This window comes from Rhinoderma darwinii, chromosome 11, assembly GCF_050947455.1.
Source record: "Rhinoderma darwinii isolate aRhiDar2 chromosome 11, aRhiDar2.hap1, whole genome shotgun sequence".
NCBI lineage: Eukaryota > Metazoa > Chordata > Amphibia > Anura > Rhinodermatidae > Rhinoderma > Rhinoderma darwinii.
The window spans coordinates 18,997,849-19,025,514 of NC_134697.1; the positions used below are offsets into that span (position 1 = coordinate 18,997,849).

At 44.4% G+C, this 27,666-nt stretch overlaps 1 protein-coding gene across 2 annotated transcripts; it reads left to right on the forward strand.

The window, feature by feature from the left end:
* Positions 1 to 27,622, forward strand: ENTPD7 (ectonucleoside triphosphate diphosphohydrolase 7). Of its 2 annotated transcripts, none has more exons than XM_075843085.1 (14): positions 1 to 185; positions 1,104 to 1,209; positions 1,418 to 1,600; positions 11,215 to 11,420; positions 11,867 to 12,017; positions 12,113 to 12,216; positions 12,304 to 12,363; positions 15,318 to 15,466; positions 16,170 to 16,336; positions 16,902 to 17,226; positions 17,305 to 17,390; positions 19,907 to 20,068; positions 22,255 to 22,482; positions 27,064 to 27,622. In XM_075843085.1, the coding sequence occupies exons 2-14, from the start codon at positions 1,202 to 1,204 to the stop codon at positions 27,137 to 27,139; spliced, it is 1,905 nt and encodes a 634-aa protein (XP_075699200.1). In that variant the 5' UTR covers positions 1 to 185; positions 1,104 to 1,201; the 3' UTR covers positions 27,140 to 27,622. The 2 variants fall into 2 exon arrangements, with proteins under 2 accessions (XP_075699200.1, XP_075699201.1); XM_075843086.1 differs by having other exon boundaries at positions 1,108 to 1,209.
* The last annotated feature ends 44 nt before the right edge of the window (positions 27,623 to 27,666 follow it).

Sequence of the window (27,666 nt, forward strand, 5' to 3'; positions counted from 1 at the left end):
AAAAAGCTGAAGACGTGGTAACCGAGGGACGCAATACCGGCTACTTACTTCCGGGTGCAGAGATTAGCGGCATCTTTGTAGATCTGGGCATTGGCTGGATGTGAGGAGTGTGGCGCTGGTGTCGTGGCTGGAAAGCTGAGGGGCTCGGACTTTGATAGTGAAAGGACGTGTGACAGGCTTTATAGGTAGGTTGTAGAACTACAAGTCCCAGCATGCTTTGCCATTCTATGGTTTGGTGATACCAGTTGCGCTGCATTAGTGCACTCCTGTGTTATCCGTCAGACTGCAGCAATATATATTATATTAAACATACTCTCCAACATTTAACACTGCCTCCATTTTTTATTTTTTGCATTACTATCTTTTTTTTTTATTGGCCCCAAAGTTCCTAGAAGTAAGCTGCATGTGCACCCCAAGCAGGAGTCCTGCCACCCCGCCGAAGCCCTGAGGTGCAGCTGCTGCCCTGCAAACTCCCCACACAGGAGCCCTGGCTGAAACGAATTCAGCTGCTCTGAGAAAAAGTAAATAAAATAAATGGCACCTTCCCTGTCTTGGGGTGGATTCCGTGTCACAAATTCCCATTAAAGCATTGGGAAGCTGAAAATAAAGCGTCCAGAACAGCAGAAAATCAGCCCGGAAAACACGCAGATTTTAGAGGCAGATTCAACGTTCAGGTTCAACAACACTCTGTGTGAACAAACCCATAGACCACTACTGCCAATTCCACGTGTGTCCTCTAGGGGCTCCTCCGCGCTCTCCCCCGCTCTGGCGGATCCTCCGTCGGTTACATGTTTCCTGCAGCGGCCGCAGCGGATCACTAAAATTTATTGTATATAATGATGAACGATGTGACTGATCGGTCTGTACAGAACCTCCTATATATGGCCGATAACTACAGTCTAAAACATCCCCATATCGGGGATTGGCCGGTCAGATAAGTGACATATCGACCTGACAGCTGAAAATCCACTTTCCGAAATATCGTTAACCCCCCGAGTCCCGGTCCTGTGTACGTTCTCTCCGTGTCCGCTGAGTGTTATCTGCACGTCACCATAAGCAATATGACGGCTGTGTTCCAGGTGTAACTCTCATGTTCTTCTCAGGCAGGAGGAGGAGGCAATGCTTGTATATGTGACGCCGCTTTCCTGTGTAAGAGGTGACATGTGGACGGCAGACACACGGAGCAGCTGACTGGGATCCTATGGCCAGGTAACTCAAAAATAATTGGGAGGGCTACGTGGGAAAGGACAGGCTGCAAGATTTTGCACCTATGAAGTAAACCAGGAGAAAAGTAAAATATTGGCTCAAATTTGGTGTTTTATGAATTTTGGGATTTTCTTTGCAGGATAGATGGGTAATAATAAGACCAGGCACCATTTAGGTTCCGATCCTGATACGTGTTCTCTTTGTTTTTCAGGATAAGCGTCTCCTGCTTGTTTCCCGTGTCCTGGCACTGCAGCCTGCCCTCGGTCACACAGTTTTCACGGCAGCGGGTGGCCCTTCTGGGGATTTTTATCGTTCTCTTCCTGCTTATACTGGTGGCTGTTGTAGACCCCACAATCTGGAGCGGCAGGGCTGCCCGCGATAATCAGTTTAGAAGGTTAGTAACGTCGATCGAACTTTTGTGTCCGTCAACTGTGAGCAAATTGTTTTAACCGTTTAATAAAGAGTCCAATATAATGGGAGAATCAAATGACCTGTTTTCTTAACAGATGGCAGATTGGTTCGCCATTACCCCTAAGGCCGTTGACTTGTAAGCCAATAAGCGAAGTCTTAGAACTCAAATTGCTTATCTCTACCTTTCAGTATTTCTGGTTTCCCAGGATTAAGAAATATCCTAAGGATAGGCCATTTATATTAAAATCCTGGATAACCCCTTTACCTGTGTGGGTTATAGTTTTACCTAAATGAACTTAAAGAGGCTCTGTCACCAGATTTTGCAGCCCCTATCTCCTATTGCAGCAGATCGGCGCTGCAATGTAGATTACAGTAACGTTTTTATTTTTAAAAAACGAGAATTTTTGGCCAAGTTATGACCATTTTTGTAGTTATGCAAATGAGGCTTGCAAAAGTCCAAGTGGGTGTGTTTAAAAGTAAAAGTCCAAGTGGGCGTGTATTATGTGCGTACATCGGGGCGTGTTTACTACTTTTACTAGCTGGGCGTTCTGACGAGAAGTATCATCCACTTCTCTTCAGAACGCCCAGCTTCTGGCAGTGCAGACACAGCCGTGTTCTCCAGAGATCACGCTGTGACGTCACTCACAGGTCCTGCATCGTGTCGGACGAGCGAGGACACATCGGCACCAGAGGCTACAGTTGATTCTGCAGCAGCTTCGGCATTTGCAGGTAAGTCGATGTAGCTACTTACCTGCAAACGCTGATGCTGCTGCAGAATCAACTGTAGCCTCTGGTGCCGATGTGTCCTCGCTCGTCTGACACGATGCAGGACCTGTGAGTGACGTCACAGCGTGATCTGCCAGAAGCTGGGTGTTCTGAAGAGAAGTGGATGATACTTCTCTTCAGAACGCCCAGCTAGTAAAAGTAGTCGCAACTTCTTATGCCGGCCCAGTTTTCTGGTTTACACCAGAAAACTGATAGTTTAGATTTCAATCTGTGGGGAGGGTTAGCAAAGTAGAGGCCCTTATTCCCCATCCCCATTGGACAAATAAAATAAATTTATACTCTCCTCACCGCTTCTCTTCTCCCCTCTGGATCCCCACCGACTCCCTCAGCAGGCAGCGGCTCATACAAGGTCCTGAGGCAGGGCAGTCTCAGGATGGCGTATGTGACACAGCACTGATGACATTGAGTTAGGGATGCACGATGCATCGAAACTTCGATACTGTTTCGATACTCTGCATCCCTAAACGGTTCGATACCGCTATTTCATGTATTTCGATACTTCGCTGCGCAGCCACACAGCTCAGTATAGTAATACATGAATGTATGGGAGCGCGGCTGCAGCTGTGTGATACAGCCATTGCTCCGCTCCGGAGTCCTGATAACAAGTGCCGCGGGGTCAGGATGATGCGATGCGGCCGGCGCTGCACTAATGAGCGGCGGCACTGAAGACAGAACATGGCGGGCACACTGCAAACACCCCCATGTTCTGTCCTCAGTGCCTGAACCGCCGCTCATTAGTGCAGCGCCGGCCGCATCACCTCATGCTGACCGCGCGCGCACTTCCTGTCAGGTGCGGGGCAATGACTGTATTACACAGCCGCAGCCCCGCTCTATAACGGCGGAGATCAGAGAAACCTCTCCGCCGCTATTCTCCTGAATGCTGCGATCACAGTGGACTGCAGCATTCAGGGGAAAATGAGAAGGGGGGATGTCCCTGGATCGCGTCACAGGGAATTCCTGTGACGCGATCGAGGGCCATACCATATATGGGCAGACAGCCCAAAGTCTATTGACGGACCCCAGGGCTGTCTTACCATATTTCATGTTGTTAGGACATACCCAAGTATGTCCTAACAACTGCCTGTGTATTATCCGTCCACAGGCTGATGTACTGGCACATATCTGATATGTCAGTACATTAAAGTTTAAAAATAAAGTAAAAACAAAGTATTGTTAAATTTAAAAAAATACACATTCACCTTTTTTTACAATGAACATTAAAATAAGTCTCAATACATAAAATATTCACACATTCAGTATTGGCGCGCACAACAATTTTTTTTGCATCATTTGTGATGTGTACTCTGTAAAAAAATTAAATAAACACGGCTTTCTATCACTTATTAATGTGAGGCGCGAGGTGCGATGAATTTAACCTCCATGTTCCTCACATTAATAGTAATTTACCCCATCATGTACCTCGCACATTAACCCATTATGACTGAGAAACATGATGGGATTAATTACTATTAATGTGAGGCGCGTTCAAAATTCATCACACGTCGCGCCTCACATCAGAAAACGGAAGAAATATTTTTTTTTTTTATTGCTGTTGGCAAAGTATCGAAATCGCAATACTAAACGAAGTATCGGTATCGAAGTCCAAATTCTGGTATCGTGACATCCCTACATTGAGTGCTGCATCGCATATAAGGCCCTGATGCTGCTCGGCATCAGGACCTTTGTGTGAGCTGCTGCATGCTGAGAGGGCATGAGGGGATATGCTGCTGAGGAGTGGTGAGGTGAGGATACTTTTATTTTTTTATTTTATGTCTGATGGGGGGGGGGGGTGCAATGCTGCTGTGGTTACGCCACAATTATCGCATCTTACTCCAATAAATTGTGTATGAAACGCCAGTCTTAATAAATCTCCCCCATTAAGTGCAGCGGCAGGACGTGTGTGGCCATTGCTCCATTCAAACTTCTCCTTACTGTGGTCATGCAGTGAGGAGGAGCAGGGGGCTCGGTACCCCCCGTCCTAGCGATCAGTGGGGAACTCAACGATCAGATATTTGTTACCCATCCTGCGGAAAGGTGATAAATGTCCTTTCTGGGACAACCCCACGAAAAGGGAAGTTCTGATTGTGACGCAGGGAATTGGAGGACCGTTGTTACCGCAATACGTTTCAACACTAAATCTAATACTATTTAAAACTAGCCTAAACTTTTACTGTGTGATCCTATTACATAATGCTGCGCAGTCCTCACAACCCTATTACTGAACCACATGTGACTTGCACCGACCAGCCACATTCACAGCAGTTTAATGAGCAGCGGCCAGGCTCCGTCCCGCCAGGTGCTGCCGCTCACACGGCCTCCTCACAGCTGTCTCCAGGGTCAGATGTGGCTGTGAAGTCCAATATCCCGACATCCTACAGACTGGTAGAAGTGATTCCCAGCTCGGCAGCTGCTGTTCGGAGGCCTTAACAATTTGCAGATGAAAGTCTTTTCAGTGATTACTTTGTCTGACTCGTCACTCATTAGACGTCTTTACTCTTTGTCGAAGATAATTCGGTGAAAGCCGTAATCTGGGTCATATCCTGGTGCAGACATCACAGACCGACCATGCGGAGGAATCTTGTGATGAGTGTGAAGATCACAATCCTACTTCATGTGCACCTGTCACTGAGGATGATCTCACTTACAGCCAGGGTGCACTGGTCGCTACATAGGGGGTAATTCCATAGGGTATATGTATGTCATAAAAGGGGGGGAACCACTGCAAAGAGCGGCTCCTGCAACTGTGTGTTGAATGGTTGCCACTCTGCTTTCGGTAATCTGAGGTTCGCGATATAAATGGCCGATCGGTCCGCACAACGGAGCAGCCTCGGAGGGGTTTTGTTTTTTTGCAATCTCCTTTTCCAAGATCTGAATCCTGTGCAGTTCACTTTTGGACGTCATAGCAGGTGGTCTCCCTCCACGAACCAGAGCAGAGAGCCACTAAGAATCAGCGGCTACTCCTTTGGCATACCTGGCCCATCAATGTACTACATGGACAGCCATTCACTTGAATCAGTCATGTCCCCTACAAAAACCTATATCCAGCCGCAACTTTCCCCAGCGATAACCGCTGATCGTCCGGGGTCTTTACAGGATGTCTTTTATGTTTGTGTTTTTGGGAGCTGTTTTTATTGTACTTCATATATATATATCTTCTGGTAGGAGTTGGTTCAGAGCGTGTCACTTTAATTCCTTAAGTTACGCAGTAGTATACACGGCAGATATTAATGATGCGGGGGGGGGGGGCGCTTCCCTCGTGTATACATCGGACTCCTACCTACGAGTCCACTGTATTCTTTGTTTGGTCTTTTTTTGTGCTGTTAATAGTAAAGCTAATCTGTTGTTCCCCATCATCTGCTTCCCTTACATAGTATTCTGACAGATCCGCTTTAATGTGATTTATTATTTTGAAAAAAACCATGAGCGACATGGCAGCTACTAATGGGCTCCGGAACTGACTGGGGCCTGTCTCTACTTGGATGTGAGGTGCAATTGTTAAAAAAAAAAAAAAAAAACGTGGGTGATAGAAAGAAAGCGTGGGAAAATGTATACGGAACGCAGACCGAGAAAAGGAGGGAGAAGGCACGGCACGGAGCATTGACCCAAATAATCTATTGATGTCCTGATGGAACGGCTCCCATTCTAAGCTTTGCTATTAGGCCACATCGTTACTTGTTACACCTTCTTTATAAGCCAGAATCATTGTAGATGTAACATCTTTTGTGCCTTTCAGGGTCAGTGGAAAGCCTGGTCACAACCCCTCTGATCACTAATGGCTACCCGTAGCGGTCGTATCCCAGTCTGTTACCCATGCAGGAGCAGCTGAATAGATTATTAGGCTAGGGCTACGTGGCGACTTTCATTGTACGACCCGTGTCGCAGCCAAAGATCTCACAGCTTGCCCCGAACGCCACACAACGGGCACAAAAAGCCAGCAGGTTTGGATTTCTGGTGACTAGTGATGTAGTCACGGCAACATGCAGGTCGCAACGCCGCCACTGACTTTTTTTTTTTTTTTTTACCTGCGAGGCAGGAAGGGCGACACAGCGATCTTCGGTCGCACAACCTGTGTTGTAGCCATATAGGCCTAGCATTAGAGGTCCGCTACAAGACTTGAATTTACATGTGGTGGGTTTTATTTTTTTTTGCACTTTGTTAGAAACGTTACCCTTTTAAGGAAACCGCCTATTAAAAACCAGCTGACAGTGCTTGTATGTGTTCACTTACTACACATTGTAAAGGTGATGTGCTCTCTAATATATGTTACAGTATGGTTTCTACATTGTAGCAGTTTGTGGCGGTTGGCTCCACAACACTATTTTTTTTTTTAAATTTTTTCTTCTTACATCCGGAAGTTTGCTGAACGAATACTAATAACGGTCAGTTGTCAGGGCACGGTCACGTGACCGCTAAGCTCTGCTCAGGGTAGGCTAGATTTAAAGTGTAACCCCATTTACAAAGAATCCCTGCTCTTCCACCCAAACTCTAGACACCGTAGGAGAGGTGGACTGGGCCAGTTTTTCTGCCTCTCCTGCAGTAACTCTGTTCTAAAGTTCAGGTGGAAGAGCTAGAACCTGACATTTATACGTATAGTAAATTTAAAACAACCTGTATATCCCGCGTCTGCTGCATCTTAGACCGGGTGCTGCTGCATCTTAGACCGGGTGCTGCTGCATCTTAGACCGGGTGCTGCTGCATCTTAGACCGGGTGCTGCTGCATCTTAGACCGGGTGCTGCTGCATCTTAGACCGGGTGCTCCTGCATCTTAGACCGGGTGCTGCTGCATCTTAGACCGGGTGCTGCTGCATCTTAGACCGGGTGCTCCTGCATCTTAGACCGGGTGCTCCTGCATCTTTTGTGTTTATTGTCTTTGCAGTCACAGCAGATTTGTCTATTCATTTGACTTTGTTCGGAGGTACTGACTAACCTTCTCTTTTGCGTTGTATTTTTGGGGTTGCTGACTGCTTCCATCTTGGTCGTGCACTTCTCCCATCTGTCCAAAGCTCTTTCTAATTAGAGCAGAATAAAACTGGTTCCATTTCTGTCCTGAATTATTAAAAAAATTAGGTCCCTACACTAAGCATTACACCATACAATAGGCAATTTCACCTACCTGTAGAAGGACGCCTATTGTATGGTGTAATACTTCGTGTAGGGACCCACCTGTAGAAGGACGCCTTGGCGTGGCAGGAGGGGCCCACATATTTTGATCAAAATGAGCCCTAAGAACCTCACATCATAAGTATAATAAATATAGCAGTAATGCAGTTGAATAATTTTTCAACATGTTACAAGAGTTTTCCCATCTTGGACACTTATGGCATATACACAGGATCTGCCATAAATGCCCGAGAGATGCGGGTCTCACCTTTTGATACCCACTCCTATCTCTAGAACAGGGCCCCTTGACCCAAATCCTACCTTCTGATGCTCGCTCCAGCCACTGACTTAGAAAGGTGATTGGTTTTTCTGGTAACACCCGAGTGCGTTTTGCTACGCGGTTTCTGAATTTCCCATAGTAGTGAATGCGAGTTCCGGAAACAGCGTAGCAAAATGCGCTCGGCTGTTTCCGGAAAACCAATCACCTTGTAAGGCCTCATGCACACGACCGTGCTCGTAATTACGAGCACGGCCGGCTGCCCGTGGCATATACACAGGATCTGCCATAAATGCCCGAGAGATGCGGGTCTCACCTTTTGATACCCACTCCTATCTCTAGAACAGGGCCCCTTGACCCAAATCCTACCTTCTGATGCTCGCTCCAGCCACTGACTTAGAAAGGTGATTGGTTTTTCTGGTAACACCCGAGTGCGTTTTGCTACGCGGTTTCTGAATTTCCCATAGTAGTGAATGCGAGTTCCGGAAACAGCGTAGCAAAATGCGCTCGGCTGTTTCCGGAAAACCAATCACCTTGTAAGGCCTCATGCACACGACCGTGCTCGTAATTACGAGCACGGCCGGCCACGGGCAGCCGGCCGTTTTTCCGAGCCGTGCTCCCATTATAAAGTATAGGAGCACGGCCCGTAAAATAAAAAAATACAACATGTTCTATCTTTTTAACGGCACGGGCACCTTCCCGTGAGAAAACGGGAAGGTACCCGTGGCCAACAGAAGTCTATGGGCCCGTTATTTCGGGTCGTAATAACGGGTGTTTTTACGGTCGTGTGCATGCGGCCGAAGTCCGTGGCTGGAGCCCAGCATTGGATTGGGGTCAGGGGGCCCTGTTCTAGAGATAGGAGTGGGTATCAAAGGTGAGACCCGCATCTATTGGGCATTTATGTCACCACATGTAGATATGAATGTCGTTAAAATGTTTGCGTATATCTTGGTGCCCGTGGCGTGCTGCTTCTCTGTGTTTGCTTGCTTTTGCATTGACCGCACAGCACATGTGCACCTGTCGATTTTTATTTTACTTTGTTAGGAGGTATTTACTAACTTTGTTCTTTGGAGTCGGAGAGCGGGCATTCTTCGGAAGCGACCGAACATGTGGAGAAGAAAAAATAAATAAAGGATTCTTATGTTTCCATTTATATAAATTTCAAGTCTGATAATCGCTGGTGCCCTATAGGGGAGTCACCAATATGAAATCATTGTGTTTGGAGGGTCTCTTTTTAAATATCTTTGGTAATGACAATCCGACCACGTTCTCCGTCATCACCAGACCATAATCTTTACATGGTCAAAAAAAAACAAAACCAAAATCATTATGTCTGTAATGATAGGAAAACCGATTAAAGACTAAAATATGAAATCCCTTAACCCAGGCTGTACAGGGAGCCCCAGATATCTGCAGTATTGAAGACCACATTTCCAGACGTGTTAATACCCTCATTAACCGGTAAAGGGGCCCTAATGATGTCCGCGTCTAACAAAGGGATTAGAAAAGCAGCAGCAGCAAGACCACCGCAAAGGAAGCAGAGACATGATGTAACCGCAGACCTTGTAACATCAGAGCGAGAAGTGACGAGCACCAACAAACACCAGATGGGTCCCGGTATAATTCCATCACAAGACTCCGCTTCCCAGCGCTGCGGTTTTATTTTCCGCTCGCAGGAACAAGTTCTGTTACAACGTAACCCGATTTGAGGTTTTACTTACCAGTTACAACTCTGATCAGTCCATTTCAGTATGGTCACGCTGGAATCCCTGTACGATGGGTCTGAATGCCCGGCCTGGCTGCTCGCATCGGTCCCTAGACGGCGGGCACGTTGACTCGTCGGGAACACGATGCTCCTGCGGAATCCTAATGACGTTATGGTAATCCTAATGACCATTGTAGTCTATTATCTCTCTGCCGTGACTTGGTTAGCGGGTGGATTTTATTTTAATTTCTGCTCGCTAAGCAAAACCGAGCGCCCCTGTTTGCAGCAAGATGATTACATATAATAGATGAGCTCGCAGCAGCAGACAGACACAGTGTAGATGTAAGCAGAACATAATCTCTCCTGTTAGGATCCTCGGCGGAGTGTTTGAGTCTTCATCGATATTTTGCACATGCATTAGGCCCATTAGCCGATCTATACAACCTCTTCCCCGGGACGAAAGATGGAATCGGATTAGTCCTATTGTCTTGGAAATTCTAGTGTATCATTGTATCCATACTTCTATTGAGTGAGTTATCTGCGAGTAATGTTGTCGTCGGTCCTGGCTTAGGACACTTTTGCATATTACACCAAAAATGTCTAATGTTCGGCAACTGTACGAAAAAAAACCCCAATTTTTATATATAATTTTTTTTTTTTTTTTTTTTTTTTTTTGCAATCCAGAAATCAGTCGGGATTTTTCAGTTTGTGGAAGCGAGAAGAGCAGAAGGAATTTAAAGTGAAGATGTACATTTTAGTGCCACTTTATATATTAAAGGGGTATTTCCATTATAGATTATGGTGTATCGCTAGGGTCAGTGGGGGTTCAACTGAATAAGGTAGTGAAAGAGCCGTAGCACTCCCTAACTCTGTGGGTCAGTGGAGGTCCTGGCAGTCGGACCACCATCGTGCAATATACCATCACTTACTATGGTGGGACAATCCTTTAACGGGGTTTCCAAGAATATAAAAAATGGTCTACACTTTTTTTGCCAGAAAAATAGCATCACTCTAGTCCTTGGGCTCCCCATATACTTAAATAGGGCTAAGCTGCAATACCAAACACAGCCTATGAACAAGGGTGGCGCTGTTTTTGGAAAGAAAAGCAAACCCTTTTAATGGCTTTTTATATCCATAGCAAGAATCAAAATGGAGCTCCTGTCACTTCTGGCATTGTTTTACACGCCCACACCCCATCCAGGGCATGAACGGGCCCAGTGCTTATTCAGCCCTCATCCTCTTGTAGTATAGAAGGGCATGATTAACCGCTCACCACTTCGTTTGCCATTGCTACAGTGCCCATGGAGAGAGGGGTGTCTTGTTTAGGTTGTCATGATCCATTGAGAACTGGTATGCAACCAACCTGCGTCGGGACCCTCTCCTCAATGGGCCCCATAACCATTACACAGCCGCCTTCTATGGTGTATGAACAGATCGTACATATGATCAGACGCGATTTCTGGGAACCCTAAAGTGGATTCCTAGTTGCAAAAAGATCAAGGTTACTCCTCTCCATACCAATCGCCTGCAGCATGCTCTCCAGCTGCTTGGCCGTCAGAGCATGATAGGAGTTGTAGTTTCACAAAAGGTCTCTGCTTTATCATGTATAGACCTGTATAGACTTTTTTTGTTTTTTGAGTCCTGACCAGGTGAACTAGTTGGTTGCAGGAACCTCAAGTGTCTTTTTGTGGTTCTCCTCCCTCCTCTGTGACCCGTTCTTTTCTTGTAGGTATCTGGATCAGATCGAGGACTTGGAGGCCACAGACACCAAAGACAGCGAGTTAAATTATGGAATCGTCATCGACTGCGGCAGCAGCGGCTCGCGGGTGTTCGTGTACTTCTGGCCACCGCACAACGGAAACCCACACGACCTCCTGGATATTAAGCAGATGAGGGACCGCAGCAGCAAACCCGTGGTGAAGAAGATCAAACCAGGTACTGTGCAAATACCCAACTGTGTCTAATCTATAGGACTAGAATAAAACCCCTATAATCCAGCATTTGGTAGTCTAGTAATCTATGTGATGAAAAATCCCACTGACCATAATTTGTCATTTTATATATTCCGGTCGTCCTGTAATCTACATTGGTTAAAGCTGAATTAAAGTTGGCTAACCGGTAACCGTAAATGGAGAGAGAACAATGGTCGGGTTTACTGTAAATGATAAGAATATTAGGAGTCTCCTTGTAATGTAACTTTGCTATTAGAAGTCAGTCTTGTTGTATAATTGGGACTGTGTCGCCCCCTAGTGATTATTTTGTGTTATTGCAACGCAAGAAAAAATATACTGCAGCACATTTTTCTGCCGTCACTTGGTAAGTACATGCACCCACAACTGTAGAAGACTCCTTCATATGTTGATTTGTTATTGTTCCTTCAGGGATCTCTACAATGGCAGTTTCGCCGGAAAAATCAAGTGATTACATAAACCCCCTTTTGACATATGCAGCGTCGTACATCCCAAAAACGAAACACAAGGAGACTCCTCTATATATCCTGTGCACCGCGGGCATGAGGGTCCTGCCGGAGAGGTAAGAACTTGTCATTATATGCGTTGTATAGGAGCTCCTCTACATTACCACTATATTATCTTCTTATTACTGTCCACATAACATGTGCTTGTCAGTCAGCAGACCGCTATCCTCCAGGACCTGGTGAAGGACGTCCCCCAGGAATTTGACTTTCTTTTCTCAGAAGCTCATGCTGAGGTCATCTCAGGAAAACAAGAAGGTATCGTCAGGATTGTTAATTCCGATCATGTTTAGTCTGTTTTTGTTACAGTGTACACTCCTTTATGTGCTTTTTCTTGCTGTACAGGTGTTTATGCGTGGATCAGTATTAATTCTGTACTTGGACGATTTGACCACGTTGTAGAAGGTAAGTGTTTGGAAAGTTGTGAATATCGTGTATTATGACATCCATTAGAAACCCTTTGTGTTACCAAAATTAACCTTCTTAACCACTTAGTCTCTGTCACCACATTATAAGTGGCCTATCTTGTACATGATGTGATCGGCGCTGTAATGTAGATTACACCAGTGTTTTTTATTTAGAAAAACGATCATTTTTGACGGAGTTATGACCTATCTTAGCTTTATGCTCCCTCATGGGAGTGTTTTATTATATGACCAAGTGGGCGTTGTACAGAGGAGTGTATGACGCTGACCAATCAGTGACCAATCAGCAACACTTCTCTCCATTCATTTACACAGCGCATAGCGATATAGCTATATCACTATGTGCAGCCACATACACACACTATAACGTTACTGAAGTGTCCTGACAATGAATATACATTACCTCCAGCCAGGACGTGATGTCTATTCAGAATACTGACACTTCACTAACGTTTCTGTGAGATTTAGAGCAAGGCAAGCGTAATCTCACTAGATTACGCGGTAAACTGTTATTTAAAACTAGATTATGCTTGCCTTGCTGTAAATCTCATAGAGACGCTACAGAAGTGTCAGGATTCTGAATACACATCACGTCCTGGCTGGAGGTAATGTATATTCATTGTCCGGACACTGCAGTAACGTTATGCACATAGCGATATAGATATATCGCTGTGTAAATGAATGGAGAGGAGTGCATGATGCTGATTGGTCACTGATTGGTCAGTCATACACTCCTCTGTACAACGCCCACCTGGTCAAAAAGTAAAACACGCCCAGTTGTCTAAGAAAGTCATTAGCATAAATCTAAAATAGGTCATAACTCCATCAAAAATGATCGTTTTTCTAAATAAAAAACACTGCTGTAATCTAGATCACAGCGCCGATCCCATCATGTACAAAGATAGGGCACTTATAATGTGGTGACAGAGACACTTTAATGACCGGCCTATTTTAGACCTTAATGACCAAGCTATTTTTTTCCGTTTTTCCATCGTCTCATTCAAAGAGCTATCATTTTATTTATTATTTTGCGTTGACATAGCTGTATAAGGTCTTGTTTTTTGCGAGACGACAAGTTGTAATTTTTAATAGCACCATTTTGGAATTTATTGATTTAACTTTTTTATGATTTTTTTTTGGGGAGGAATAGAAAAAAACCTGCAATTTTGCCACACTTTTTTGCGTCCTAATTTGACGCCGTTTACCGTGTGGTATAAATAACACAATAACTTCATTCAGCGGGTTGTTGCGATTGCAACGATACCAAATTTATATAGATTTTGTATGTTTTACTACTTTTACACAGTAAACACTTTTTTTTCAAAGTTATTTGTTTTTGTGTCTCCATATTTGAAGAGCAATAACGCTTTTATTTTTTCACCGATGCAGCTGTATGAGTTTTTTTGTTTTTTTTTTTGCGGGAAGACTTGTAGTTTTATTGGTACCATTTTGGAGTAGATGTGACTTTTCGATCACTTTTTATCACATTTCTTTAAGGCTGGATTCACAGAAAACAGCAATTTTTGTATTGTTTGTTTTATTTTTTACGACGTTCGCCATGCGTGTTAAATGATGTAATAACTTGATAGTTGGGGTCGTTACGAACGTGGCGACACCAAATACGTGAAACTTTTTTTTTACTTTTATTTTGTTTTTTTAATAATAAAGCAGTTTGTAAGGGGGAAAAAGTGGGTTTTTCATTTTTGTTTTTTTTCACTTTTTTTTTTTTTTTTTTTACTAGTCCCACTAGGGGACTTCACTATGCAATTGCACGATCGCATTTATAGTACACTGCAATACTTTTGTATTGCAGTGTATTATGCCTGTCCGTGCAAATCGGACAGGCATCTGCTAGGTTATGCCTCCAGGCATTCGCTCCAGGCAGACCTGGGGGCCTTTATTAGGCCCCCGGCTGCCATCGGAGACACAGAAACTCGGCGATCTTATCGCCGGGTGTCGGTGGGATGAGAGGGAGCTCCCTCCCTCTCTCCAAAACCACTCAGATGCGGCGCTCGCTATTGAGCACCGCATCTGAGGGGTTAAACGGGTGAGATCGATGCTAATATCGATCTCACCTGTTAGAACAGGGACGCCCCCAGCCCTCAGATTTAACGGCTCCCTGCTCTGTTTATTTATTCCGATGCAGTGCTGTAAAAAGGCTATTGCATCCAGAATAAAGCCGCCGTAAAAACACTATGGGGCGGTCACGAACGGGTTAAAGGTGAAATCCACCCACAAGTGTTCAGAAAATCATTGTACTGATGAAAGCGTCATGGTTTGGTTAAGATCTAGAACTATGTGAGAGTCCCTTAAAGGAACACTCTGAGCAATGCAGATAAACTGCTTTATTCCTCTAGCAGGGCCTGAGGGGCGGAGCATGACACAGGGAATCTGTTCTTTGAATCTGTGTCATTCACCGCCCCTGCACTAGGCAGAACACCGTGTATCAGTTTTGGATAGAATATTCCTTTTAAAGGGTTAATACAATCGTAGGACCCCACCACACATTCTGATTGCTGGGATTTGACTGCTGGGCCCTTATTCTATCCCTAGAATAAAGGGGCCCCGGGTTGCTTTAGCACTGCCTTCCCTTCAATGTTTGTCCCTGCACAGCGGTGCTTCTGGCCACTTGCTGTGTAGGGAACTGCAGCATGGCCTCATTAATGTGAATGAAGTAGTGCAGCAGTTCCCTGCACAGCTGGTTGCTGGGAGGGCCGTGGTCAGGGAAAAACGGTGAAGGGACCCCAGTGCTAGTTTAGCGGTCATTTTTATGATCCGTGGAAGTCATGTCCATCAAATGCAACGCTAGTGATATGTTACACGATTTGTATGACTCATTGCTGTTCTATACAACTTAGCCCTAGTGAGCACTTTAGGGGGTAACCGTTCTATGAAAATGAGGACAATGTTTGAACCTGTCACCTGTTTCTGTAGAGGAAGATGCAATTGTCGCGGTGACTATAGGTACACAAGAAGACGCCATTATCCGCAAGAGAACGGTGGGCATTATGGATATGGGTGGCGGCTCACTGCAGATTGCCTATGAGGTTCCGAAAACCATGACCTTCCCCTCTGCAGAGCATGTAAGTTTGGGTCCTGATTCAAATCCAGAGGTTGTGTTATGGGCTTTAAGATCTATAATCAGTCTCTGTTCTGTATAAATGATTCCCCTTTGCTTATATAGTGCTGTCATATTCCGCAGCAGAGATTGTCATCCGTCTCTGGCCCTAGTTGGGCCCACAATGTAATTTCCCTATTTTACAAAACCGGGGAAGATTTCACAGGGAGCGAATTAATCTATCCGTATGTTTTCTGGGTTAGGATGGCTTATCTTTTACTGTTACAATCTGTATTCTGCTCCAGAGCTGCATTCACAATTCTGCAGGTTTCAGAGATGAAATCTCCCAGCATTCCTTGCTGACTCAATGTCTGTACAGAGATGATCTGGTGATTTGCATTCTGAGGGATGTAGAAGACCTTATACAGTAACCAGATGTAGGAAAACATAACTGTCCTCCAGCGTTCTAGGAGCGCAGCTAAGCTGTTAGGGGTGCGTCTGATGACAAGCTTGCCAACGGTTTCTAATGGCGACTAGCAGAATTGTGAATTCAGCTCTGGAGTATAATACAGGCTGTAACTCTATGTCGGTACAAGATCAGTAATGTATGTACAAAGTTACTTTACTCTCTTTGTAGATTCTATACGTATAAACACTAAAATGGTATTTAAAGGTGCACATATCCTTTTTAAATGTCTTGTAATATAAATAATTTTTGTACATTTCAGGAGGAAGTTGCAAAAATGATGCTAGCAGAGTTTAATCTGGGATGTGATCTACAGCACACCGAGCATGTCTACAGGGTATATGTCACAACGTTCCTTGGCTTCGGAGGGAACTTTGCACGTCAACGCTATGAAGACCTGGTGTTCAATGAGACTGTGACCAAAAACCGGTAAATTGGTCAGAAGATGTCACGGAGGTTCCGGAATTTGTACATGGAGAATAATCCGAATGTTTAATATCCGTCTGTATTGATAGTAACATCTATGAATTATCAGTAAATTACGCACTTGGTGTTCTCTGACCTCCGGCTCTGCTGTTTCTAGAATAGAAAGAGTCACGTACAGGTGCGGCCATCTCTCTATTCGAACTCCACCTGGATGTAGCAGCCGCCTCACCAGGTAGATCGCGGGTCAGCAGACCCGCATTCTCCTGATAGGTGGGGGTGCCACCTCTGGAACGCCACCTATCAGACGTATGGCTATGTCATAAATGTCTTTAATGGAATAGGATGTGACCACTGCCCTGGGCACATCTCTGGTCTGGAAAGAAAAAGTAGTGCCATTTATCAGGTCCATTCAGTGATAGAATATCTTTTACTGTTTAAGCGGTAACTACTATAGTACTGCCCCATATACACGTGAATGTGGAACACCACAGAAAACACGTTTCATCTCCTCCAGGTATTGCTCTTCATACACTCACTACAACGTGTCGCTTTGTCTTATTTCCCGTAGAGTGCTGGGAGAACAGAAGGGAATACACCCCAGCGCACCATACATGGACCCCTGTTTACCTGTTGGCCATAAGGACAAGTTTCAGCGGCAGAACCAGGACTTCCATATCCTGGGCAAAGGGAACTGGGATAGCTGCCGGCAGCTACTGGAACCGATATTATCCAAATCGAATGACTCTCAGGCCTATCTGAATGGAGTGTACCAGCCAGCCATTGATTTCTCAAACAGCGAGTTCTACGGTTTCTCCGAGTTTTACTATTGCACAGAGGACGTGCTGCGCATGGGAGGAGCGTACGACAATGACAAGTTCTCCAAAGCTGCCAAGGTACCGGTCAGTGACCTGTGTGTTTAGTTTTTTGTTTGTTTTTTATATATTAGTTTATACTTCTGCTCTTCTCTATAGGATTACTGCAGCATGCCTTGGAAAACTTTGACCGAGCGCTTTAACAATGGTTTGTACTCTGCACACGCCGACCAGCATAGATTAAAGTAAGTTTTACAAAGACATTGGACATAGTTGATGATGATGATGATAATGTCCCATGGGTTGTGTCTGGTATTGCAGCGTAGCTCCATTAACTTGATTGCTGCAATACCAGACATGGACCAGGGTGGTGCTGTTCCTAAAATAAAGGGGCAGACTTTTTTTTTCTAAAGGCATTTAACACTGTTTAAAGAGGACCTGACATGTCTGTTTTAGTAAAGACTTGCATTCCCCATAAAATAACTAATTTGTAGCATCTTTTCTTAGAACTCTGCGTTATGTCGTTCCTCTATTATTCTCCTTGGAAATATATGAATAAGTTGACAATTGGGCGTTACCATTACCCTTGTCAATGGGGAGTGCCCCTACACAATCTGACATGGTGAGACAGCCGATTGGACAATGTCAGACTACGTAGACACGCCCTATTGACAAGGGAAATGGTAACGCCCAGTTGTCAGTGTGTTCTTACATTTCCAGTAGTAGTAACTGAGGAACCGAGCATTGCAGGGTTCTAATAAAAGATTCTCAGAAATTAGTTCGTTCAGATTTGCATTCCCCATAAAATAACGCACACCTTTCAGGAGAGCGGGCAGGTCATCTTTAAGGAGAAGTGGCCCGGAAGGTTCCAACAAGTGTCGGTTTTATTAAAATGAGAAAAAAGACCTACCTGAAGAAAATATAATCATAATAAACATTAAATATAATTACAAATGTACATTAACCCTAATAAAGGCCCCCAGGTCTGCCTGTAATGAATGCCTGCTAGATCATGCCGGAGGCATGACCTAGCAGATGCCTGTCCGTTTTAAACGGACAGGCATAATACAATGCAATACAGCAGTATTGCAGTGTATTATAATAGTGATCGGAGGATCGCATAGTGAAGTCCCCTAGTGGGACTAGTAAAAAAGTTTAAAAAAAAGTTTAAGAAAGTTAATAAAAAAAAATTAATGAAAAACCCAGCTTTTCCCCTTACAAACTGCTTTACTATTAAAAAACCAAAATAAAGTTAAAAAGTTACACATATTTGGTATCGCCGCGTCTGTAACGACCCAGACTATAAAGCTATTACATTATTTAACCCGCACGGTGAACGCCGTAAAAAATTAAATAAAAAAAAGATGGAAAAATTGCTGTTTTCTGTGAATCCTGACTTTAAAAAAAATGTGATTTAAAAAGTGATCAAAAAGTCGCATCTACTCCAAAATGGTACCAATAAAAGCGACAAGACGTCCCGCAAAAAAAAAGCCCTCATACAACCGCATCGGCGAAAAAATAAAAACTTTACGGCTCTTCAAACATGGAGACACAAAAACAAATAATTTTGAAAAAAAAGCTTTTTTACTGTGTAAAAGTAGTAAAACATACAAAATCTATACAAATTTGGTATCGTTGCAATCATAACAACCCGCTGAATAAAGTTATTGTGTTATTTATACCACACGGTAAACGGCGTAGATTTAAGACGCGAAAAAGAGTGGTGAAATTTCAGAATTTTTTTTCTATTTCCCCCCCCTTCCCCAAAAAAAAGTTAATAAAAGCTAATCAATAAATAATATGTACCTCAAAATGGTGCTATTAAAAAATACAACTTGTCCCGCAAAACAAAGACCTTATACAGCTATGTCGACGCAAAAATAAAAAAGTTATAGCTCTTGGAATGAGACGATGGAAAAACGTAAAAAATAGCTTGGTCATTAAGGTCTAAAATAGGCTGGTCATTAAGGGGTTAATGTAAGCTAAAAACCCATCCTGAGCTAATACTTCTCACAGCTGGGAGTTTGCTACAATGGTATCTAGTCTGGACAATCCTCTGACATAAGAACAAGTGTCTCCTGTCTTGATAATTTGCTGTAGTGTATCATCGCAGGTGAAAATATATATACGTCTGGAGTCAGTTGTTCGGCTCGCAGAGAATTGTCTAGACTTCATCCTATTGTAACAAACTCCCAGCTGTGAGAAGGATTTGGTCTGTGTAAGTTTTCAGTCTCTGAATGCATACAATACAGTTTTAGCACTATCAGCAAGCAGAAATCATGAAACGCAAAGTATTTTAGTTGTAGAACTTTGTTTATACAAAGCTTCAGCTTCGTTCACATAAAACCAGCAGCCCCTTTTAGGCCCTGTTCACATGTGTTTTGTTTTTTTTTTAGGGCAGAAAATTCTGCCTCAAAATTCCGTCTGGAGTTTTGAGGCAGATTTTGATCTGCCTGCACAGGCAAAAACGCAGTGAAATACGCTTTCTCTACCTCCCATTGATGTCAATGGGAGGACAGAGATGTAAATGCCCGAAGATAGGGAATGCCACTTCTTTTTCCCGAGAGACTGTTTTTCTGCTCGTGGGCAAAGACCGCCTCCGCCTCCCATTGAAATCAATGGGAGGCATTTTTGGCGCTGTTTCCGCGTCAAAAAACCGTGTATAAAAAAACTGTGTGTGAACAGGGCCTAAATGATCAATATATGCAGGGAATCTTTTTGGAGCTGTAGATCTGCACCATCATACATTTCTGCTTTCCAGGTATCAGTGTTTTAAGTCCGCATGGCTGCATAAAGTTCTTCACGACGGTTTCCACTTTCCATACAATTATCCGAACCTCAAGACTGCGCAGCTGGTGTATGATAAGGAGGTTCAGTGGACGCTTGGAGCAATGCTTTACAAAACCCGCTTTCTGCCTCTCAGGTAAATAACCTCGAATGACCTGACACATTTCTATACATATCGGGGTTCTAGTGGTGGGAAACAAGTTTTTCTGATACAGAGCTTAAAGGCTATGGAAACCTTTTTGAAAGGGATTATTTTTTTATTTTATTTTTTAATAAAAAGGTCAGTGTGTGTTTTGTGCAACTTTATAACTAGTCTTTATTAAAAATGTAGTTTTACTTTTTGAGATACAGCTGCTCTGTATTCTGAATACAGAGTATCTGTATCTTGCACTTAGACCTGAATCCGTCAGTCCTGCTTACCTGACAGGTTCAGTGTCAGCGTGTCCTGGATACACAGGATCCACCTGTTATCCGTCACATAAGTTATGATCCAGGGCCGGGCGATTGTGGCCTAAATCAAAATCACAATTAACTGAACATGTAACCTCGCTTACGATTATTTAGGCCACACCCCTTGTTTGCATACTACGCCATTGGATTAATATTTATCCCCTGAGCCTGCTGTATACTACTGTATATAATATACCCCCTGCCCCACACAGTATATTGCCCCCAATAACTGCCCTCCACACCGTATAATGCCCCCATAGCTCCCCCACACTCTATAATGCCCCAATAGTACCTAATCTAATACATACTCCCCTAACCCCGTTCCAACAGCAAGTGGAGGAGATCCCTCTGCTCCTCCGGTCTGAGTGGCTCGGCGCAGACAGGCGCAATGACATTACTGCCTCGCACCTGTCTGCGCTAAGCCGTGAGCGCATACATAGTGAATGGTAGAGTAGGGACCTTACGCCTTCCATTCTCCATTGGATTCAACTTTATCTGCGTCTTGAGGCGATACGGATGAAACGGGGAAAAAAAAAATTTTAAGAAACCAAAATGCACAAGAGGACGTCAGTTAATTGCGCTGAGTTTTGTTTTTGGTTATTTTTCGATTTAATTGCCCAGCCCTTTTATGAACTTAGATGTGATAGATTACAGGTGGATCCTGCGTGTCAGAGACGCAGGACCCGCTGTCACTGAACTCGTCAGGTTCGCGGGACTGACTGGAGCAGGATTTAACAAACAATACGGCTGTTCTGTATAGAGAATACAGGGCAGCTAGATCTCAAAAAGTAAAACTAATCATTGAAATGTGTTTATAAAGTTGCACCAATCACACTGACCTTTTATATTTAATAAAAATAAAACCCTTTCAAAGATTTTCATAGCCTTTAAATCCTCGGCATAAACACAGAGTTGCTGCCTGCAGCCACCACTAGATGGAGCTCACAGAATACTGTTTTACTATTGAGCTCAATGTATGGCTGGCAGACAATTGGCTTGTAAGCTCCCTCTAGTGGTGGCTATAGGCTGCTAAAATGTTATCATCTAACTCTGCAGCTGATTTTAAAATTTGTATCAGAAAAATTTGTTTTCAAGGGTGGACTTAACCCCCCCCCCCCCCCCCCCCAAAAAAAAGAAATGATGCCACAATGCAGAGATATTGGTGATTCTTCACACCTGCTTCTTTCAAAAGATCGCGATGATGACATCATAATCCGCCCCTGTCCTTCATATAAGTAAATACATCCTCTGATAGATATTGCAAGATCCAAGTAGAAAGTTTTCATAAAGGAGATGCAACCCTTACAAAACCGGAAACTTGGTGTGTGACTGCAGTTCACCCCAATAACTAACACTCCTCTGACATGTCACACCTGCACGGGTCCGGAAAGCTGAGATCTAGAGAGCGGTTTGGTGTTGTAGAGCTTTTTAAGGCCTCGTTCACATCACGCAAAATGGCCTGCGTTTGGCGTATTCGTTATATGTAAGCTGTGATGGGTGCCTGACAATGGCATCAGTCACTATAGACTATTATTATGCGACGGGTCTGTCATATACGTCATGTACTCTCACGACCCTGTTCCTGAACTGTTACAGTTACTATTAAAGTCTATGGGTGATGGATGACACAATCTGGCATCAGTCGCCTCATAGACTAATATGGTGACGTCATGAAAAGCCATTAAAAAGTTCATGATGTATACGTTAAGTTCTGCCATACAGTGCCATGCATCACCCTTCGCCTACAATGTTAAAAATAAATAATCGGCGCGGTCCCTCGGGATGGAGTAGCAGCGTAGTCTCGTCTTTGTACAATGGCTCGTTGTCCTTGCAATGTCATCACCCAGAGCACATGTTTCTTTCTTCTTGCAGGGATATCCGCCAGGAGAGTTCTCGTCCCGCGCACGTCAGCTGGTACAGGATCTCGTTTGTCTACAACCACTATCTGTTCTTCGCCTGCATTCTGGTGGTGCTGCTGTCCATTATTCTGTATATCCTCCGATTAAGACGCATTCACTGGAGACTGGCGCGGGCCTCCGCTCTGGACTTGTTATTACTGGAGGAGGGGGTTCACAGAATAGCAGAGCCTGCCATGCCCAGGTAGTCCAGGGGTGTTGGGATGTTAAATCACTGGTTACAGATGTTTCCCTTTTTGCTGGGTGTACTGACGATCTCTTCTCCTTTGACCTCATGTGATGTTAAGCATTGACTAGAGAAGTTTTACGATAATTGACGTTCATGACCTGGCAGTAGGGTCCCTAACTCACGTTGAGATCATTCTCGCTTCCACGCTGGAAACTGAGGCCAGTAGCCCCTTAATCTCAACACCAGTTAGGCCCCATGCACACGACCGTGGAATTTGTCTGTAATTGCAGACCGTAATTACGGACCCATTCACTTCCACTGTCATCGTCCCGTATATTTGCAGGAAGGTGTCTGTGCCATAGAAAGCCTCGGCAAAAGATAGGACATGTCCTATCTTTTGCTTTTTCCGGACCGTTCTCCCATACTTTGTATGGGAGTGCGGGCTGAAAATGCGGGTGGCTGTCCGCGGCCGGCCGCGCCCATAATTGCGGACCGTGATTACGGGCACGGCCCTGTGCATGAGTCCATAGGGTTCCGGCTGTCAGACCCCACTAATGAGATGTAACGCTTCATTTGATATAGAAGTCCGCTATTGGAAACCCCTTTAATTCAGCTATAAGTTCTAATAGTATCCGACCTCTCAGCAGAAGAGAAGACCTTGTGTCAGGCGCATGTCACCTATACATTGTGAAGGCAGACATATTGTTATATATGTCGAGCCAATAAAATCATTGACTTATACTGCCATGAATAAGCTAGATTACCATTCCCCCAGCAAGCAGGGGTCCAGTCCACTCAGTGGTTGCCGATGTCCACTGTATAGGTGACCTGTGTCCAATAGTTCTGCCTTGGGGCAGTAGTTCACATATTGGGCTCGTTTTTTAGAGCTGAAGTCGAATCATTACATTCCGAGTTTCTCGTGTATTTATAAGCTGAACATAATGGGGGCTCGTCACTCAACCCGGTTACTATCCACCATAAACCCATCACCGTAGCTGGCACGCCGGAGCTCAGAGATGTGATGGCAATACCACAAAATAGTTTGCTGGGTTCACCAATGGCAAACCCACCCCCTAAATATAACCCTCCGGTTCTACATGAACGCTGATGCAACGTGGCGGTGTCTTCATTAGCAGGATCTGCGAGATCAGGCTTATTGATTGTAATGACTTTCCGGAGTCAGATGATCGTTTTGGATTATGAGGGTATGTTCACACGCACGGTTTTCAGATGTAATTCGGGCATTTTACAACTCGAAATTACGCCTGAAAAAACATCTCCATTACGTCTGCAAACATCTGCCCATTGCTTTCAATGGGTTTTACGATGTTCTGTTCAGACGAGGTGTAATTTTACGCGTCGCTGTCAAAATACTGCACGTAAAAAGACGCCCGTGAAAAAGTGCATGTCACTTCTTGGGATGTTTTTGGAGCCGTTTTTCATTGACTCCATTGAAAAACAGCTCCAATAACGTCCGTGAAAAACGCGAGTTGCTACAAAAACTTCTGAAAATCAGGAGCTGTTTTCAGGCGAAAACAGCTCCGTAATTTCCGACGTATTCTGCTATTGCGTGTGAACATACCCTTAGGGTTGCAGTTGATATTATATGGGATTCCTAAAGGGCTTTTTTTCATAATGATCATTTATTACCTAATCAAAGAATAAGTGAATAATGTCTGATCGGTGGGGGTCCGACTGTTGGGATCCCGACCAATCCCGAGCGCTATTTCCAGCAGCCCCATAGAAAATGAACAGAGCAGTGGCCGAGCATGCGCAGCATCGCTCCATTCACATAGGGGACTCCAGGACCTCTCTTCTCTGTATCAGTGGGGGTGCCAGTGATTGGACCCCCACCAATCAGACCTTTATCATCTATCCCAGGGGGTCAGCAACCTTTGCCACCTCAGCTGTTGTGAAACTACAACTCCCAGCATACCCTGACAGACAATTGCTTTATTTCATCCAAAGGCTGTCCTGGCATGCTGGGAATCGTAGTTTTGCAACAGCTGGCGTACCAGAGGTTGCTGACCCCTGATCGATCGTGTGGATCGGTGATACGTGATGATTGAGATTACCCCTTTAACACTCCATTTTATAACAAACCTGAAATACATCCGCTGATATTTTACGATTCTGCCCATCCTGTGCATACATGTGGGCACCGGGCAGCCACTTTGTTGCGGTAAACCTGCAGCCTATTAGAATTTCTTTCCCAGCGATGTCATTAGTGTATCATGAACTGATGGATCCCTTTGCAGCAGCTACAGCGGTCTGCAACCTGTGGGTCGCTGAAGCAGAACACGTTGGGGATTGTAGTCTTGCATTAGCTGGAGCTGCAGGTTAACGGCTGCCCTTATGATACTAAAGACTTTATTAATTCATACAATCCATGAACCAGCGGTCACCAATTTGTACTGCTAGATCATAGAGGTTCTGATCATCCCACTCCAGTCTTTGCTTTAGAAAGGTGCAGAGTATAATAGTTCTGTATCTTTTTACCTTGGTTCATCATTCACTGTCCAGTATTTCACTCCGTATTGAAACGGTTCTCTACTTTGGACATTGTTTAGCCAAAATGGACTACTTTCTCTGTGACTAACCTAATATTGTAGAGGGCAGTGTTAGGCCCTGTTCACACAGCAGATTTGGCGTGGTGGGTCCTGCCGCAAAATCCGCCGTGGAATTATTTTTGCTGTCAGCAGGAAGATTCCTCCTCCCATTGACTTCAATGGGAGGTTCGGGCAGAATCCGCCCGAAGATCGAGCAGGACGCTTCTTTTTCCCGCTAGGTGAAAAAAAATCAGCTAGTGGGGGGGAAAAAGAAGCATCAGACTACCATTTGAAATGAATGGGAGGTGGAATTTTGTGGCAGGAATCTGCCGCAAAATTCTGCCGTGTAAACAGGGCTTTAGAGTGCCCAATAATCTCTGTAAGGGTATATTCAGATATTGCAGTTTTTGCATTGATTTTCATGACATCTCAGCAGGAGCGCCTTGTTTTGCCGGGATATAGTGAGTTGCAACAAATTTTTTTTTATTTGACAGCAAGGTGTGATTAGACCCTAAGGCCGAATTTAGACGACCGTGGGACACGTCCATTAAAACAACAGCCGTCACACGGACGCATGTATATCAATGGGGCCGTTGTTTGAACGGACTGTGTGAAGGGTCCATTGAAAAATAGAACGTCCTATTTTGTTCAGTTTTCAGAGATCCCTCTATAGACTCAAGTCTATGGGGATCTGTGAAAACGGGACCCGCAGTTTTTAATGTCCGAGTTTCCCCACGTTTGTCTGAATTTGGCCTAACATGTCTTAAGAGCAGATATTGAGGACTCTGTATTCACTTCATTTAATCCGACATAATGCGTCCATAGGGTTTTATCTCTCATGGATGCGCTTGTAGTATACATAGGATCCCCTGTAGCCATGTTCCCCAGTACCTGCTTTCGTGGGCCAATACACCATACTGCAAGGAACTTTTAGTTCCAGAGAACCCCCTTCTATATTGCTACACCCTATTAGTGAATTCTGCATTAATAGAGGGGGGGGTCCTCTGTACAGGATCCTCATCTCTTGGCCAGTGGAGAGTAGTTACAATGAGCGTCTCACACTGGAGGACCTGTCCTGCATTACACAGACAACCCATTGATATGAATGGGCAATGTGTAATGCTTTATTTCCCCTGTGGTGGTGCTGCAGGGAAATTGAACACTTACTGCCACATTATGAAGGAACCTTTTTTTTAACAAGTAGGGATTGTCCAAAGCGGAGAACCCATTTAAGTCTACAGATACTCGCCTGAATAATCTGCTGCTAACAATTAAACATAGTGTCAGGTCATGTGACTCCTCACCACCTGTCATAACACTGTTGCTAATCAAATGCGAGCAGTCACATGACAGACACCATGCTTAGTGCCAGTTAACCCCTGGATGAACTACACAGGACTAATCCATGAGCTTCACCATATGGCTGTGCAAACGGGTCTACTACATTGGTATAAGTAAGACATGTGATTAGAATTTTATTTTGTTAATTATTTAGATTTCTAAAGTTTATTAAATCAACTAAAAACCAGGACTTACCCCTCTAAGGCCTCATTCAGACGGCCACGTTTGGTCTGCGATATACGGACCACGTGTCGGCTGTATTTCCCGGGCCGACCACCGTTCAGGGACCCGAATTTCTAGCATCCTGGTCCTCTATGATGCGGTCACTGCTTTCTCGCGGGAATACTGGACTGAAAATATGATTACAGCACAGGACAGTATTCCTGTGGGGAGGCAAGGACTCCATAGATAACCATGATGCTAGGAGCCCGGCTCCCTGAACTGGGGTCAGTCTGGGAAATACTGCAGACATACGGTCCTCAGAACTCGCACAGCCGAGCGCCTTTGTCGTCTGCACATGATCAGGAGAGGGTTTCAATCTAAACCAGAATGTTTTTATTCACTGACAACAAGCAGAGAATATAAAAATTGAGGACTTGAAACAGTATATTAGAACCTTGTTCTACTGTGTATAAGCTTCATTTACATAAAAAGGGAATACTCTTAATTTAAAGGGAGTCTGTCCCTGTGAACCTCTTTTTATCAGACACTCCAACCCACTGCCGTTCCGACCTCTTCCTCTTGAACGTGTGGTAGCAGCTGATGAAGCAATCGCTCAGTGAATCATGTTTCGCCTGGACTGAATTTTCAGCACAACTTGTCGCGTCCGTGATGATGGCGGCAGATTTGTAGCACCCGCGGCCATCGTTGCCTGTACCTCCTCACATTCCACATCTCTCATTTCATTTTCATGCTGTGAAATCTTATTTCTTACCATGTTAAAGTAGGGGGTTGTCCAAGATTTAAAAAAAACAAAACGTGGCTGCTTTCTTCCAAAAAACAGCGCCACACTTCGCCACGGGTCTCGTGTGGTATTGCAGCTCATCCCCATTCACTTCAAGGCAGTGGCACTCCAATACCAGACAACCCATTGATGGGTGTGGCGCTGTTTTTTTTTTGGAAGAAAGCAGCCATGTTTTTCTAATCCCGTACAACCCCTTTAGTAAAAGGGAACAACGTTTCAACGCGTTGAAGTTGTATGTGAAATCTGTCTTGTGTTCTCAACGTTTCAAGCATTTGAGTAAAGTCACGCTCTAATTTCCAAACCTCCTGGCTTCTGTGGTCTTTATACTATAGAATGTGTACACAC

Excerpts from the sequence above, each read along its gene's own strand:
- ENTPD7 (XM_075843085.1), top strand. Across the intron at positions 1,601-11,214 it reads CGCGATAATCAGTTTAGAAG|GTATCTGGATCAGATCGAGG; the intron begins GTTAGTAACGTC and ends CTTTTCTTGTAG. Across the intron at positions 15,467-16,169 it reads CCTTCCCCTCTGCAGAGCAT|GAGGAAGTTGCAAAAATGAT; the intron begins GTAAGTTTGGGT and ends TGTACATTTCAG.